The sequence below is a fragment of the Nanorana parkeri genome, unplaced genomic scaffold (assembly GCF_000935625.1).
Source record: "Nanorana parkeri isolate BGI_ZX_2015 unplaced genomic scaffold, ASM93562v1 scaffold1760, whole genome shotgun sequence".
In the NCBI taxonomy this organism is placed as follows: Eukaryota; Metazoa; Chordata; class Amphibia; order Anura; family Dicroglossidae; genus Nanorana; species Nanorana parkeri.
The window spans coordinates 242,957-259,553 of NW_017308028.1; the positions used below are offsets into that span (position 1 = coordinate 242,957).

A 16,597-nucleotide genomic window follows, 5' to 3' on the forward strand; every position below is an offset into this window, starting at 1 on the left:
CCCCCCAACCCTACATTGGATAAAGACTATTAAATGGAGTGTGGCTCTTCAATTCGCAATCCAGCAATTTGACACCACAAACCAAGGAGAGGATGGAAATCCTCTGGAATGTAGAAGCTGCCTGTCCCGGAAGTTGGATCACCCATCCCGACTCTTTCACATCCCAATTGGCCAATAGGACAAACCTTGCGGTTAATCTTTATCATTTCGTACACCTCTTCTGACCTTTAATTGACGTTTTTCTTTATCGGGATCCATTTATACGCTCGTACAATAGACAAAAGAGATCATAATATCAAAAAGATACAAAGAAATCAGCGGAAATGGGGGAAACTCACATGCTGTCGTCAGGGGAAAGGCTATCGGCGAAGAAGGAGCCGCTCTGATTTTCCATTTCAGCAAGTCTGGAAGGAAAGCAAAGGAAACGTTGTGTCACTGTAATACCAAACATGCCCAGGTCCTACTGGGCTGAGACATCAGTCAAAGTGCAGAGTGTCATTGCTTCATGGCTAAAGAGGCCCTGTCACCAACTTAAAAAAAGCCAGTAAGCGCTAACAAATGTAAGCATTTGACATGGTTCCTTTCCATAAACTATTCGTTCACTTGCTATGTACCGTTGAACACTTGCTGGAAATTCAGACCGGTTGATTCCTTAGCACAGCCTCCTCTGTCTTTGCACGTCATAGTCCTCTCCTCTTGGCAGTGCTAGGCCAGTTCCTTCGTACGGTGCACTCGGATTCCATCCATTCCCCCCACCTGACTAACCCTGATAAGGCATATCCGACCACTATGCCACTATTGTGCCGGTAGGATATGGTATCATGCAAGGAAGAAACTTGGGTAATGCACGTTTCAGTTACACTTTTATTAAAACCAATGAATAAAACTAGGGATGCACCGATACCAAGTACAGTGCTCGGTACAAGTACAGATACATTTCCAGGACTAGACTAGAGAAACATTCAAAAGTTAGGAGGCCGCAGTCATTTGTAAGGAGCACGCGGAGCTCCCAGGATTTGTACATCTCTGTATAATGTACGATTTTGTTTTTATAGATATATATAAGTGATGCACAGATACCAGTTTTGCGAGTACGAGTACTGATACATTTTTGTTTATTGTCATGTGACAGCTTTTCTAAAACAATACAGACTAATGATTTCAGGACAGTGGTGGAGTGCCAGAGCCCCGTCCCAGCTGCGACCGCTGCAACCCTGGTAGTTCTCATGAAAAGGCCAAGTATCGGCACTGATATCTGAACTGGTATCGGTGCATCCCTAAATAAAATCATAACAAAAATAAGAATTACATAGTTACATAGCTAGTCAGGTTAAAAAAGACACAAGTCCGTCAAGTTCAACCTATAGAGATACTCCAACTTATAGAGATCCTCCAACCTATAGAGATAAGTCCAACCTATAGAGATACTCCAACCTACAGAGATACTCCAACCAATAGAGATAGAGATTAGGAATGTCATCAGCCCGTGTAAGGTGCAGCACCTGAGGTCAGGGACCCAGGACTCTGTCCTACGAGTTTCATCCAATTGGACTTAAAGGCAAGCTTCATGTTTCTCCACACACTCTGATTCCCTTACCAACCTCAACAATGGCACAGTGAAAGAGCATCGTGACTACCATCTTCCCGGACCTGGGGACTACTACCCCACAAAGCTCATACTGGCCTCTTTCCAATTTTCAATCCCGGTGAGCTGCAGCTTATTCCATTCAAGATGGAGGCCACGTCTTGACCTTATCGCGCTTGTTATACTTCACATGCTTCGAAGTCTGGCAAGTCCAAACTATACCTCTAGTACACCGATTCATTTCTGTGTATCGTCGTGTAAGTCATAAGCCCTCCTGGGCTCTCGTATACACTAAACCAACCCCCACAAGAACTCTACAGACATTGTTCGAGAGACTGATACAGACCTGCTAGCAAAGTGTTCTATCCTTGAGTGTGTATCAGCATGTGGAAGCATTGGAGAGGACAAGGACCTGCCAGAAATGAATGGGACAGTTAGTACATTACATGAAAAAACATCAAGCTAACATCTACAGTAAATTGCAACCGTTGTAGATGGTCACAATGGTGATTGGTGGCCATGGTGAACAGTGGGCATTGTCTTAAAGGAGAACTTTGGGGTCAGGGCTTTTCCCCATAGTTCTCCTAAGGGTAACGGGAGGACACAAACTAGCGTCCTCCCGTCACCCAAAGCTCAGTATATAGGGAGCATCAGCTCGCGGTATACCGAGACCGCCGCAGCAGGGACCTATCCAGACATTACTGTCTGGATCCACCCAGCTACGTGAGTGACAGCTGGCTCTGCCTATCTAGAGGCAGAGCCAGCTGTACCCGCCCCCTCCCCTGTCCGTTCCGCCAGTCAGCGCTGGAGGATCGGACAGGGGAGGGGAGGGGGAAGCCCTCAGGGAGCCGTGAGTGACAGTCACGGCTCTCTGCAGGGACAGGATCGAGAAGTGAGCGAGCGACGGTATGTGTTTGCTCACTTCCCGATCTATTGAGCCGACCTGTGACAGTTTCATTGTCACACGTCGGCTCGAACTATGAGGAGGAGTGATTTTCACTCGCCTCATAGTTCTCCTTTAAAGCTAAAAGTTAATCTGTTAATATTTTGCCCTCCCTGGTTCCTCTTCTCCCCTCCCCCCACTAAGCTTTGCCTTTTAATTACATATCTTATTTTAGTCCTAGTAATGTCATCACCGGGTCTTTGGAGGCAGATCATAGCTGGGGGGAAGGGCCACAGTACCCCGCCTCAGTACTTCTCTAAAGAGCGCCCAGCCCTGATGAAAGCAGTGGGCTGGCTCTTGGGAGGAGTTATGCAAATATTAAAATGCCTCCATGGGTGGGTGTCAGTCTGTAGGAGAGGGCTTCCTCAGGTAATGCTCATGTGTGATGCTGAGCCTCCATAATTGTCCCCCCCCCCAAAAAAAGGTAGTGACACAGGAACAGTCCAAGCAGGGGGGCTTGTCCTGCATTTTTCTTCAGCAAGGCAGGACACGCACACAGTTCAATGCAGGAGGGCTTTGTAAAGCCGGTCCATAGCATACAGCAAAAATAAATCGGCTCATATGAGCCACTGACCAAACTAACCAAACTCTAGGTAGCTCTTGACTTACAAGGATCCCCTTAATGGGTTCCCCAAAACAAACGGGCAGCACTTATACCTTTTTAGTGTTCTGTCAGCACTCAGCCTTTTCACCTAGCCGCAGAGAGAGAGAGAGACCCGAGCATCAGTCAGCTCACATATATAAATGCCTGTGGACAGCTGAGACTAATAAGGAGGTCCGGCCACCAGGTAAGATATGGACCTAGGAATGGAGACTTTATCTTACCTAGAGATCTACAAAGTCATTCTGCTCCAGAACCAGAACAGGACTTAAGAGCTGAGCAGCACCATCCCTATTATGAGGCAGCCTGAAGCTGTTGCCTTGGGCAGCAGCTCTATTGGTCTTGTGGGGGGAGTGGCAGGCACAGGGACATGGCCAATCTGCTGCACAATGTTTTGCAGAGTGCTCGCCGCCCCCTTTCTGGCCACAGTGTACCAGGTTGCTAAGGCTGGGTTCACACCGGGGCGTTCGTAATATGCACGGTTTTTACCGCGATGTGCGGTCCATGTAATGCGCGTTTACGAAATCTATAAGGCTGGGTCCAATGGATACGCGCTGAAATCCGCCCCAAACAAGCTCAAGTACTATTTCGGCCATAGGGCGTTTTTCAGCACGACAAAGCGCTCTGAAATACGCCCAGGTGGGGACCATGCCCATAGCAATTAATAGGATTTCATTTCTTGAGCGTTTCTCAGCGCTTCGATCGGCGCTGCCCAGGTGTGAACCCAGCCTAAGAGACAGGTGGGGAGATGTGTAAAGGCCATACACATCTCCCCCCCGCCCAACTCTTAGCAACCGAGGATGCTCTGGCTGACGTCGCGACATCACTGGTTGCTAGGAGCTGAGCAGGATGCTGGGCGGGAGATGATGCAGAGGCCACACCTCCAAGCCTTTCTGCCAACTCCATCCCTTCCCAGTAAGCATGCAGTCGGTAACCCCGGAACCCCGCGCCATCTGCAGGCGAGAAACCTAGGTGACCCCCATACACCGTCCACAATCCTGCCAGCCAGTCCCTCACCATAGATACATAGCAAACCATATCGTCCATGTCCCTTACGTGTCGGCTTCATTGACTTCCGCCTCGAGCATCGACTGCACAGGGAGGTAGCCCCGCAGCGGATGGCGACTGAAATACTGACGCGTCCTGAATTTATTTTTGAGGGTGGTAGCAAAATCCCTCATCTTCTCCCCCGAGGTTGTCTGCAAAAAAACGTAATGCTGTCATAGTAACAGATGGAAAGATATCATCGATGGGCAAGAGATGAACGTCGCAGGGTTAGTTTACTGGCCCGGAACAAACATGCATCCGATGAAGTCTACATACTTGCTCCCAGGGCCGGATTTACTCTCCCTGCTGCCCCAAGACCAGGTTCCACAATGCGCACCCACACTACATGTAGTCCCGCCTTCCCAAAGCAGGACTAAATGTAGAAAGCGTAACATACCGCCCGGCGCCCAGAACTCTATGTTCCGGGCGTCAGGGGATTCCACCCCACTGCCGCCCCTCTGCTCACTGCCGCCCCCCGAATCCGGGCCTGCTTGCTCCAGGTCAATGACGTGGAAGTCAGGATTGAATTTATAACCACGGAATACCGTTGTGTAATATTCCATGATCGGATAATGAAGCTTGCTTCCTTTGCTCGCTTGTCCGGTAAGGAAACAGGTCTGGCAGATGTCCACGCCGAATTGTTTCAGGCTGCGGTACCTGGGAAAAGAAAAGGTAAACGGATTGAAAACAAGTTGATGTCGGTCTCTAGAGTCTGAATGTGAAGATCTAAGGAGGACAGTTTACTGTACAGCACGGGTCAGGTGCACGACTTTGCCCAATCAGGGCCCAGTACTCTGCAAGAGCCGTGTTTGGGAAAAGTCATGATGACTCTGCCCAATCATGGGTCACCTGCCAGATGCCGTACAACTGTAAATAGTTGGGCGGAGCTAGCTGTCACCGCTCGCTCCGCCCAATTGTTTATATGCTGCCAAATTCTGTCAAAATGCCGTTCTGTGGCGGGAGTTCATCGCGAGCGGACGGACGGCGGGCGTTGTGTTTTAAAAAAAAATATTTTTTCTATTTATTGTTTTCATTTTTAATTTTGTCGAGTCGTCGTCGTGGACAACGCTGGACGTCGTGATTGACGCTGGATTACGTCTGTGGATCCATTTTTTTAATATTCAAATAGACCTGCCAAAAACGTGTCTTTTGGTTTTTTTTTTTAATTAAAGGATTTTTACAATTTGATTGAACCCTTTAGTCAATGAGTAGGGGTACAAGTACAGCTTTTTGCTGCTCCATTGGGAGGGTTTGTTTCAAAAACGTTCCTTTAAAGGAGAACTATGGGGTCAGGACTTTTCCCCCTAGTTCTCCTTAGGTTAACGGGAGGACACAAACTAGCGAAGTATCAGCACAATCTCCGAATGATCATTTCAGTCATATTCCGAACTATTCCTCGGCTTTAGTTACACTTTCGTAGATGTAATATGTTGTACAGATGTGTTGGGTTTTCAGGGATTACATATCTTCTGTAACAAGCATTGCGCTGTGCGTTGTCCTTGGCAGACATATGTCCCTTTGTGTTATGAATGCGCCTTCCTTTCCCTCCTCATAATAGGAAAAGCGCTTCTATTTTCTGCTTCATTGTTTGCACTGAATGAACCTTTTAAGATGAAATCAGCATGTTGTTTTAACCTTTTCCATTCCTCTGACAAGCGTACACTATTCCGTCTCACGTTGTGTGGTCACATGACAGCAAACTCCATTGTCCGTTATGTCAGTTATTTTATGCCTTGTATTTACACTTTTCTGTGCTGCTGCAAAGATCTTCATCTTCTGAAAGCATGTCATCTTTTTGTTGTTGTTGTTGTGTTCTTCTGTTTGCCATTTAGAAACAACCAGCCCCGCATACAATCAACTGCCTAGTGAAAGAACCAGCCTGAGATATAGGCAACTGCCTGATGAAAGAACCAGCCTGAGATATAGGCAACTGTCTGGTGAAAGAACCAGTCCCAGATATAGTCAACTGCCTGATGAAAGAACCAGCCCCAGATATAGTCAACTGTCTGGTGAAAGAACCAGCTCCAGATATAGTGAACTGCCTGATGAAAGAACCAGCCTGAGATATAGGCAACTGTCTGGTGAAAGAACCAGCCCCAGATATAGTCAACTGCCTGATGTAAGAACCAGCCTGAGATATAGGCAACTGTCTGGTGAAAGAACCAGCCCCAGATATAGTCAACTGTCTGGTGAAAGAACCAGCTCCAGATATAGTCAACTGCCTGATGAAAGAACCAGCCTGAGATATAGGCAACTGTCTGGTGAAAGAACCAGCCCCAGATATAGTCAACTGCCTGATGAAAGAACCAGCCTGAGATATAGTCAACTGCCTGATGAAGTAACCAGCCCCAGATATAGTCAACTGTCTGATGAAAGAACCAACACCAGATATAGTCAACTGCCAGATGAAAGAACCAACTCCATATATAGTCAACTGCCTGATGAAAGAACCAACTCCATATATAGTCAACTGCCTGATGAAAGAACCAGCCCCATATATAGGGTACTGCCTGATGAAACAACCAACTCCATATATAGTCAACTGTCTGATGAAAGAACCAGCTCCAGATATAGTCAACTGCCTAATGAAAGAACCAACTCCATATATAGTCAACTGCCTGATGAAACAACCAACTCCATATATAGTCAACTGCCTGATGAAAGAACCAGCCCCAGATATAGTCAACTGCCTGATGAAACAACCAACTCCATATATAGTCAACTGCCTGGTGAAAGAACCAGCCCCAGATATAGTCAACTGCCTGGTGAAAGAACCAGCCCCAGATATAGTCAACTGCTTGATGAAAGAACCAGCTCCAGATATAGTCAACTGCTTGATGAAAGAACCAGCCCCAGATATAGTCAACTGCCTGATGAAAGAACCAGCCCGTGTTTTGGTCAACTGCCTGATCAAAGAACTAGCCCCAGATATAGTCAGCTGTCTGATGAAAGAACCAGCCCCAGATATAGTCAACTGTCTGATGAAAGTATCGCAGAACATATTGCTAAAAAGTGAGACAGTTGGTGGACTGGATGGACCAGGAACCTTTAGCAACCAGTTGGCTAGTGTAGGGAATGACGGTTGACTCCTGCAAAGCAAACTGCTAAAAAAGCAGTTTAGGAGTTCTGTGTCTTCTCTGAAAAAAATCTGGGAGAAGAAATGAGGATTTGGGTGAACATTTATAGAGTAGTACATCAGTGGTTCAGTATCGTAGGAGCAATAGATGGAGAAGTTAAGTTGTCATGTTTCATTTCTGTAGAGGTTGCTAGAACTCCTTTGAGTGTCTGCAACCTGAAATGGAGCTTGTAGAGAATGCATCTGTCTCCATGCAGACCTTCAGGTCTGCTCTCTGGTTGCATTTGATTCTTATGATTGTCCGGGACTCAGAAGAGATCTGGTGTTGGTGAGTTGCTGGGTGTAGGTTGTAGGACTCCGAAAATAATATGGTGCAGAAGCACCCAGAAGGAACAGATGTTAAAGAAGATCATCTAATGGACACAATGTCAGGTAGGTACCATCAGAAACAGGCTTTATGGGTAACGATATATCTATATCAGTGTATCAAGTGGTTTCTATGGTTTTTATGGCACAATGGGTGTTTATGGTGGTAGAATTTAGTGCTATATGTAAATTATTATTTTTTTTGTAGGACTTTTTTAGAATTATTATAAATTATTTTTTACTAATACATTTTTAATGTTCCGGAGGACAGTGATCTGCCTTTGTATCCTACCTAAAAAATTTTGTTATTTGGCTGCAACATTTGTGTCAATTAACCTTGAGCCTGGCATAGCTTAAATCTGAATGACATCCAAAATCCAACATCTAGTTAGAATTGTTTTTGATTGCCTGTCCGCGGACGTCACACTTCACCCAGCATGGTTCATGGTGGGGGTGGTATCTTGTGGGCGAAAAGCGTACCACACACATGGCGCTGATTGGTGGTCATAGTAACTGTAATGGATTGTAATGGATAAATGGCAAAAGATGAAGTACATTATGATCTACTCAAGATGACTGCAGCTCGGGGAAATGATATGAACTGACCTAAATAAAATACAAAAAAGTGTTGGCATGCCAACAAGTAAGAGGGAGGACGGGTGCATTGAAGTCTTGAAAAAGCAACTTGCTTCATCTTTGGAGGCTAAAAATACATTATATGGGCAAAAGTTTGTGGACACCTGACTATCATACCTATATGAGCTTGTTGGGGGTTTTACTCCAAAACCACGTGCATTAAAATTAAGTTGCCCCTCGTGTAGCTATGGCAGCCGCCACTCTTCAGAGTAAACTAAAGTAATCAGAATTCCAATGAGTCCTCCAAAAGGTGATCAGTAGGGTTGAGGTCAGGGCTCTGTGAAGGCCACTTGAGTTCCTCAACAACAAAGTGGTCAAACCATGTCTTTATGGAGCTGGCTTTGTATGTATGGAGATTCTGGAGGGTGCGTGTGGGAATTTGTACCCCGTTGATGTTGGATGAGAAGACCTGGCTTACAATTGTCATTCCAAAGGTGATCAGTAGGGTTGAGGTCAGGGCTCTGTGAAGGCCACTGGAGTTCCTCAACACCAAACTGGTCAAACCATGTCTTTATGGAGCTGGCTTTGTTTGTATGGAGATTCTAGAGGGTGTGTGTGGCATTTTGTACCCACTTGATGTTGGATGAGAAGACCTGGCTTACAATTGTCATTCCAAAGGTGATCAGTAGGGTTAAGGTCAGGGCTCTGTGAAGGCCACTCGAGTTCCTCAACACCTAACTGGTCAAACCATGTCTTTATGGAGCTGACTTTGTATGTATGGAGATTCTGGAGGGTGCACATGGGAATATGTACCCGTTTGTGAGGTCAGGTACTGATGTTGGATGAGAAGACCTGGCTCACCATCAACCTTCCAATTCATCCCAAAGGTGATTAGTAGGCTTGAGGTCAGGGCTCTGTACAGGCCACTTGAGTTCCTCTACACCAAGCTGGTCAAACCATGCCCTTATGGAGCTGGATTTGTGCACAAACTGTTGCCAAAAGGTTGGAGACACACAATTGTCCAAAACATCTTTGTATGCTGTAGAATTAAGAGAACCTTTCATTGGAAGGACTTGGACCACTTGGAGGGGATACTTTTGCCCCTATAGTATAAAACGTCTCCTATCCCTTGTTAGCATTGAAACTTTCCTTCATGTAACTGATACTTCAAATGCAATAGAATAAGATGATTAGCACTCATGTGACTTTGAACTGTATAAGCATTTGTACCTAAAATGTTACTTAACCTTATAAGAAATTACATTACATTCGAAACACATACCTACCTAAAACCCTTTATAGGACACTGTTTGCAGACTGAACACTTCGTCTGGTGCTTAACTGCCTCAGCCAACGTCACACGATGTAAAACTGGAAGCCAAACCAATGACTGTGGCTCTAGACATCCCCACTCCAGGAACTGGGGTAACTCCAATATGGTTGCACCACCGGTCTATCAAATAAAAACAAAACAAAACACAAATAGATTCTTCTTTCTGCACTGTAGGCCGGAGTATGTGGAATATGCAAAGTGATAACTATTACAATGTATTAGCTGATCAAGCAAATGAAACTGTATTGTGAGTGTGGCCATCACATACCGATTCAACCTTTGCCAAATGGTCATCCATCTTTTACCATGGCAACAGCACAGTTTTCTTTATCACTATGGTAACAGAGCAGATCACTCCGTCACTATAACCAAGGGACTATTAACAACCCCTTTTGTCACTGTCATATAGAGGCTGATTCCTCCATCACAATGGCAACAGGGAAAATTCCTCCATCACTATAGCTATTCTTTAGATCCCTCCACCGCCATAGCAATTGTGCAGATCCCTCCATCCCCATAGCAATTGTGCAGATCCTTCCTCCACTATAGCAATTGTGCAGATCCCTCCACCACCATAGCAATTGTGCAGATCCCTCCATCCCCATAGCAATTGTGCAGATCCTTCCACCACCATAGCAATTGTGCAGATCCTTCCACCACCATAGCAATTGTGCAGATCCCTCCTCCACCATAGCAATTCTGCAGATCCCTCCACCACCATAGCAATTCTGCAGATCCCTCCATCACCAAGGCAATACTATAGATCTTTTCACCACCATGGCAATTGTGTAGATGCCTCCACTGCCAGTATCCACATCAGTGCGTCCCCCATAATCTTCCCACACTATTAATGCTAGCCCCTTCCGCAGCTCCCGAAACTATTTACAGGAGCTTCTCACACAGGTCTCGCCCTGCTGTCCACACAATGTTGTGTGGCAGCTCCCCTCACACAGTCCCTTTTTTCCACAGCATGTCTGCACCTGTCCACAAACTTCCTCAATGCGGTAGTTTCTGTGGTATGCTGTCTCTGAGCAATGTCCACAATGGCTGCCTCAGCATGTAGAGCACTACGTCATCTCCTCTGCCTCCCCGGCCCATTCTCGCCTTCCATTCTAAATATTGTATTAAAAAGGTCCACAATCACAGTATGCTACTGTGCTGCTTTGTCTCCCCCTTCCCCTCTTGCTGTGCATCTCTATGCCCCTCTGGTCCACAATCAGTTGCCCCCAGACTTTGATCATCTCATGCCTTGCCCCCCCACCCCCCGCCCTTTCCTTTTTACCCAGGCACATAGTTAATTATGCACTCGGTCCCAATTGTTCCTGTTCAGCTGTCCTTCCTTTTATCACCTCCAACTCCAGCTTCCACTTTGCCTTTTATACCCCCCTTGGCCACTTTAAAGTCGCAGTTCTGTTTCCTTTATCTACCCCTTTCCCCAATCCAAGATAAAAAACGGTTTTGCTATATATACACTTTAAGGCAATATAGGTTTTCACCAGAGGTTGCTTGGGGTCTCTTGAGCTGTAGTTAATTGACCTCCCATCTGATGGTGTCTACATAGTTCAGGGGCCAATGCCACTTTGTAGAGCCAGCTGCAGGACACCAATGATCTGTTTAGCTGTCTGTAAGGGTGGCATTCTGACTACCATTGTAAGAGGGGTATTCTTAGCACTGACCACCAATGTAAGGAGCATTCATCTCACTGACCACCAATGTAAGGATCATTCTTCTCACTGACCCCCAATGTAAGGAGCATTCATCTCACTGACCCCCAATGTAAGGATCATTCTTCTCACTGACCACTAATGTAAGGAGCATTCTTCTCACTGATCACCAATGTAAGGAGCATTCATCTCACTGACCCCCAATATAAGGGACATTCATCTCACTGACCACCAATGTAAGGAGCATTCTTCCCTCTGACCACCAATGTAAGGAGCATTCTTCCCTCTGACCACCAATGTAAGGAGCATTCTTCCCTCTGACCACCAATGTAAGGAGCATTCTTCCCTCTGACCACCAATGTAAGGAGCATTCTTCCCTCTGACCACCAATGTAAGGAGCATTCTTCCCACTGACCCCCAATGTAAGGAACATTCTTCCCACTGACCCCCAATGTAAGGAACATTCTTCCCTCTGACCACCAATGTAAGGAACATTCTTCCCACTGACCACCAATGTAAGGAACATTCTTCTCACTGACCCCCAATGTAAGGAGCATTCTTCCCACTGACCCCCAATGTAAGGAACATTCTTCCCAATGATACCCAATGAATTTAATTTAGCATGGGGTGGCCCAAGAACTGAAAATCATTTCTAGGGCTCCTCCCAGGTTAAAAGGTTGAGAAATGTTGGGTATCAGGATGAGCTAGCCTGTGCTAAAGAGAAAAAGAGAATTATACACAACATAGCATCTCCGTGGAGTCTCCATGGCAACTCAGACCTAACAGCATGCATTCATGTCAGAAAGAAGCTCGCTGTGAGTAAAATAAGCCCAAATAATAAGACCGTGGTTACATGCCACGCCGGGCGGCAGCCTTCAAGGTTACCGTGCGATTGTAACACGAATACGTTTCTCTGCTGTTAGTTTATATAAACAGCCGTGCATCGTGAGGATCGGAGAGAACTGTCTCACCAAGAGCCACAACTCGCACAATTGGTTTGACAGTTGTTAGATACGAGGAAATAGACGGACCCTGCACAGCTTGTCGAGCAATTTGTGTCTCTTTCCTTCTCTTTGGCAAAAATGTACAAAAAAAAAAATAAAAAAATTGGTGCTTTCTACAAATCACAAATAGGTTTCCAACGTACAATAAAGAAAGAACTGATCTTCAACATTTTTGGTGACCTCAGAGCGATCTAAACATCCCATTCCCTTAAAGAGAGTTGCCGGACCGTTCATTTTCAACAAAAATATAATATTTTTTGTGTGTTTAATACAATTTATGTTACTTACCTATATAAGAGGTACTGCTGCTGGGTGCCGCCATCTTGGATACGATGTCAGCAACCCCAGCGGACTAGAGTGACACTCTATGGTATTCCCCTTTACTCCTTCCACCGGCAGCTACACAAAAGGTTATATACCATGTTTCCCCGAAAATAAGACACTATCTTGGCTCAAAAAAACACACTAGGTCTTATTTTCGGGGTAGGTCTTATTTTCGGGGTAGGTCTTATTTTCGGGGTAGGTCTTATTTTTGGGGTAGGTCTTATTTTTTTTTTATGTACAACAGTCCAAAGTTAACACAAATCCAAATGAAATAATCCGAAATGGCAAAGTTAAAAATAGGGTGATCAGGGCAATCAGGGTGCCGTACCTTTCCAAGAGCAATTTGCTGACCAATCGCTGGCCAGAATGGGCGAAGCGCGCTTTCACTATGGATTCCTCACAGGCGGAGCGCATTTGGTATCACTCCGCCTGTGACAGGAGGCGGCGCTATAGAGGAGGCATCGGCTTATGCGGCTCTGCTCCCTCCGGTGCCGCCTCGCTTCCTCTAGCGCCGGCTTCGTTGGCACCGCTGATTCTCTCCCGCGGCTCTTCAAATTCCCCCTTATGCCACCGCCGGCCCTGGGAATGGTCACAACTAGGTCTTATTTTAGGGGTAGGTCTTATATTTGAGCAATTCCCAAAAATAGTACTAAGTCTTATTTTCAGGGTAGGTCTTATTTTTGGGGAAACAGGGTAGGAAGGTGAGGGGAGTGGTGGAGGAGCTTGACCAGCACGGTGTGTTAGGAGACATTCCCAGAAGAGGAGAGGGCTATGACATGCAAGGACGGGGGGCTGCTTTAGGGAAATACCTCTTGCTGGGGTGGTCAAGTATTCTAGCACGTAAAGGACTATTCATAAGTCTTAACTTGTATGTTACACGTTAAAGTAGCATTAAGGTCCGGGCGTTTTTTACCTTAATGCATTTTCTGCATTAGGGTAAAAAACGGCCCAGCACCTTTTTTCTACCCCAGTCCCCCCCACACTTACCTGTCAGCTGCGCTCGTCCCCGCCGCCGGTCCGAATCGATCCGTTCCCCAAACTTCCGGGTTTGCGGGGGGAGGATACTGATGGCAGAGGAGCCATGGGCTCCTTCTGCCATCAATCAAAGAGGGAAGGGGCGTGGTCTGCCACAGGGCTGTGTGTGTCTATGGACGCACACAGCCACTGCGGAAACAAGCGGGCACGAGCACCTCCACTAGAACGATGGAGGCACCCATGCAGGGGGTGGGGGGAAAAGCGCTGCGGGAAGCCACTAGAAAATGAGGAATTAGAAACTTTTAAAGAAAAAGAGCAACAGCCTCCAGCAAAGGAGGGTCTCCTTAAAGGAGAAAAAAAATAGACTTTAATATCACTTTAAGCCGCTTAGTTTAGGTGAAGGCTGCTTTATACACACCATGTAAATCAGGGCTACATACTTTGCCAAACACAGAGGGGCAACTGTCCATAGAAGTCTAGTTTACTACCCCTAGATGGTTAAAGAAGACAATACAGTAGAATATATAGAATAGGAAGGATAGACAGACCATGGGCATTCATATGGAGTTGGCCCCCTTTAACAGCCTCCACTCTTCTGGGAAGACTTTGCACAAGCGGGTGTCTGTGGGAATTTGTTCCCATTCAGCCAAAAGACCATTTGTGAGGTCAGATACTGATGTTAGACGAGAAGACCTGGTTTGGCTATATGGGCTCGTTAGACATCCCATTTTATAACCATGGGCATTAACAGAGAAGATCCACCCTCCCTTTACACATTATCAGCCTCCACTTTTTTGAGGAGGCTTTCCACACAATTATGGAGTATCCCTGGGGTAATACTGATACTGATGTTAGACAAGACGACCTGGTTTGCAGTTGGCATTCCATTTAATCCCAAAGGTACTTACATTTACCTGGAATGAAGAGGGATGGCGGCAGGTATGGGGAACATCTTCGACTCAAGCACCAGAGATTCCTCGTTAGGTGGGAGAGAGTCCTGAGCCATATGCATGTTTTAAGCAAATGGGAGGTTGCTCTTGTAGGCAAATGGAGCAACAGGAGGGGCAAAGAGAAGGAACGTTTCAGCAGCATGTGATGAGGCATTGGCAATGCATAGATTTATGTTGCGGCACATTCTACGGTTCCCCAACCTTTCTACAGTTTCCAACTTTTGGGGGAAAACCCATTTCTGGTCAAGGATGACTGCGCCACTAAGACAACTTCATAAGGACGTGGTTTGAGGCAATTGGTGTTGAGGAACTCAAGTGTCCTGTGCAGAGCTCTGACCTCAGCCCTACCGAACACCTTCGAGATTAAATGGAATGCCAATGGCAAACCAGGTCGTCTTTTCTAACATCAGTATTACCCCGGGGACACTCCATAATCTTGTGGAAAGCCTCCTCAAAAGAGTGGAGGCTGATATTGTGAAAAGGGAGGGTGGGCCTACTCTTTTAATGTCCATGGTTTTAAAATGGGATGTCTAACAAGCCCATATAACCAGGGCCGGATTTACTCTCTCTGCTGCCCCCAGGCCAGGTTCCTCAATGCGCCCCCCTACCTGCTCCCCCATGTAGAATGGCAGACCTGCAGGCTGCATACAAAAGATCTCGGCCACATCGCCAGAATCACTTGCACAAAACAAGCGGCGGCTTCCCCGCTGTACAGCCCAAAGCAGGGCTAAATGTACAAAAAACAACTACCCGCTCGGCACCCGGAACTGCATGTCCCGGGCATCAGGAGATAGGAATTCCACACCCCTGCTGCCCCTCTACTCCCTGCTGCCCCAAGGCCGGGCCTTGGTTGGCCTTGTGGGAAATCCAGCCCTGCATATAGCCAAACCAGGTCTTCTCGGCTAGCATCAGTATCTGACCTCACAAATGGTCTTTTGGATGAATGGGAACACATTCCCACAGACACCCTCTTGTGGAAAGTATCCTTTAAAAGAGTGAAGGCTGATATTTGTCCAAAGAAGGGGGGGGGGTCAACTCTATTAATGCCCATGGTTTTAAAATGAGATGTCTAACATGCCCATATAGCTGTTATAGTCACTTCTGCACAAACGTTTGGCCATATAGTGTATATGGAGATAGAAATGATGCAATGTGCTTACTTACAAATCGGAAACAGCTCCTAACGCTGGGTTCAACATTGCTTCCCCCAAATGCCGCAACTTCTCCCAGCTGCCTCGGTATCTGGATGGCTTCATGCAGAAGAAGGCTTAGTTGCTTCTGGTCACACGTCTCATCGGGCTTTGCTACCTGCGAAAATAAATCTGAAAGAAAATTGCTCGTTCAAATGTCGTCTGATTCTGGAAAATGAACACAGCAGCTCTCGGAAGATGAAAGGAGCCAACACATACGAGCGGGTTCTAAAACTGAACGGTTGCCGGTATGCAGGTCTGTTATATATAATATGGGGAAAAACACAGACAGAAACACTACGGGGTCATTCACTACAGAGCTGAAGGATCCAGCCGTAGCTTCGGCTGATCCTTCGGCCGCCTGAGCCCTTCGGTTCAGTTCCAGCATACAGCTGTTTTGGGCTCCTTGGCCCTCATCAATGCAAGCTATGGCTCTATGGTGTAGGACTTTAAAGGAGAACTATGAGGCGAGTGAAAATCATCAGCCTCATAGTTCTAGCCGACCTGTGACAATGAAGCTGTCACAGGTCGGCTCAATAGATGAGGAACACATACCTTAGCTCGCTCACTTCTCGATCTAACCCTGCAGAGAGCCGTGACTGTCACTCACGGCTCCCTGCAGGGATTCCTCCCCGCTCCGATCCTCCAGCGCTGACTGTCGGAGCGGACGGGTACAGCTGGCTCTGCCTCTAGATAGGCAGAGCCAGCTGTCAATCACGCAGCTGGTTGGATCCGGACAGTATTGATCCGTCCCGGCTGCAGCGTCTCAGTATACAGGGAGCCGTAGCTCACGCTATACTGAGCTTTGGGTGACGGGAGGACGATTGGTTGTGTCCTCCCGTTACCCTTAGGAGAACTATGGGGAAAAACACTGACCCCATAGTTCTCCTTTAAGTTATAATAAGTAAAACAATTAAAATTTGCATAGAGTTTAATTTTGTAATATGGACCTTGAGCCTTTTT

The 16,597-nt window shown here is 46.5% G+C and overlaps 1 protein-coding gene across 1 annotated transcript in view; it reads right to left on the reverse strand.

The window, feature by feature from the left end:
• DRP2 (dystrophin related protein 2) overlaps positions 1–16,597 on the reverse strand; it is a 46,833-nt gene that overhangs the window by 6,336 nt on the left and 23,900 nt on the right. Inside the window, exons 12-16 of the mRNA XM_018571445.1 lie at positions 9,481–9,647; positions 4,722–4,833; positions 4,186–4,328; positions 1,932–1,997; positions 339–404 (exon numbers count right to left, since the gene is read on the reverse strand). Of these exons, the coding sequence (XP_018426947.1) occupies positions 339–404; positions 1,932–1,997; positions 4,186–4,328; positions 4,722–4,833; positions 9,481–9,647 (554 nt within the window). The remainder of the gene's footprint in view (positions 1–338; positions 405–1,931; positions 1,998–4,185; positions 4,329–4,721; positions 4,834–9,480; positions 9,648–16,597) is intronic.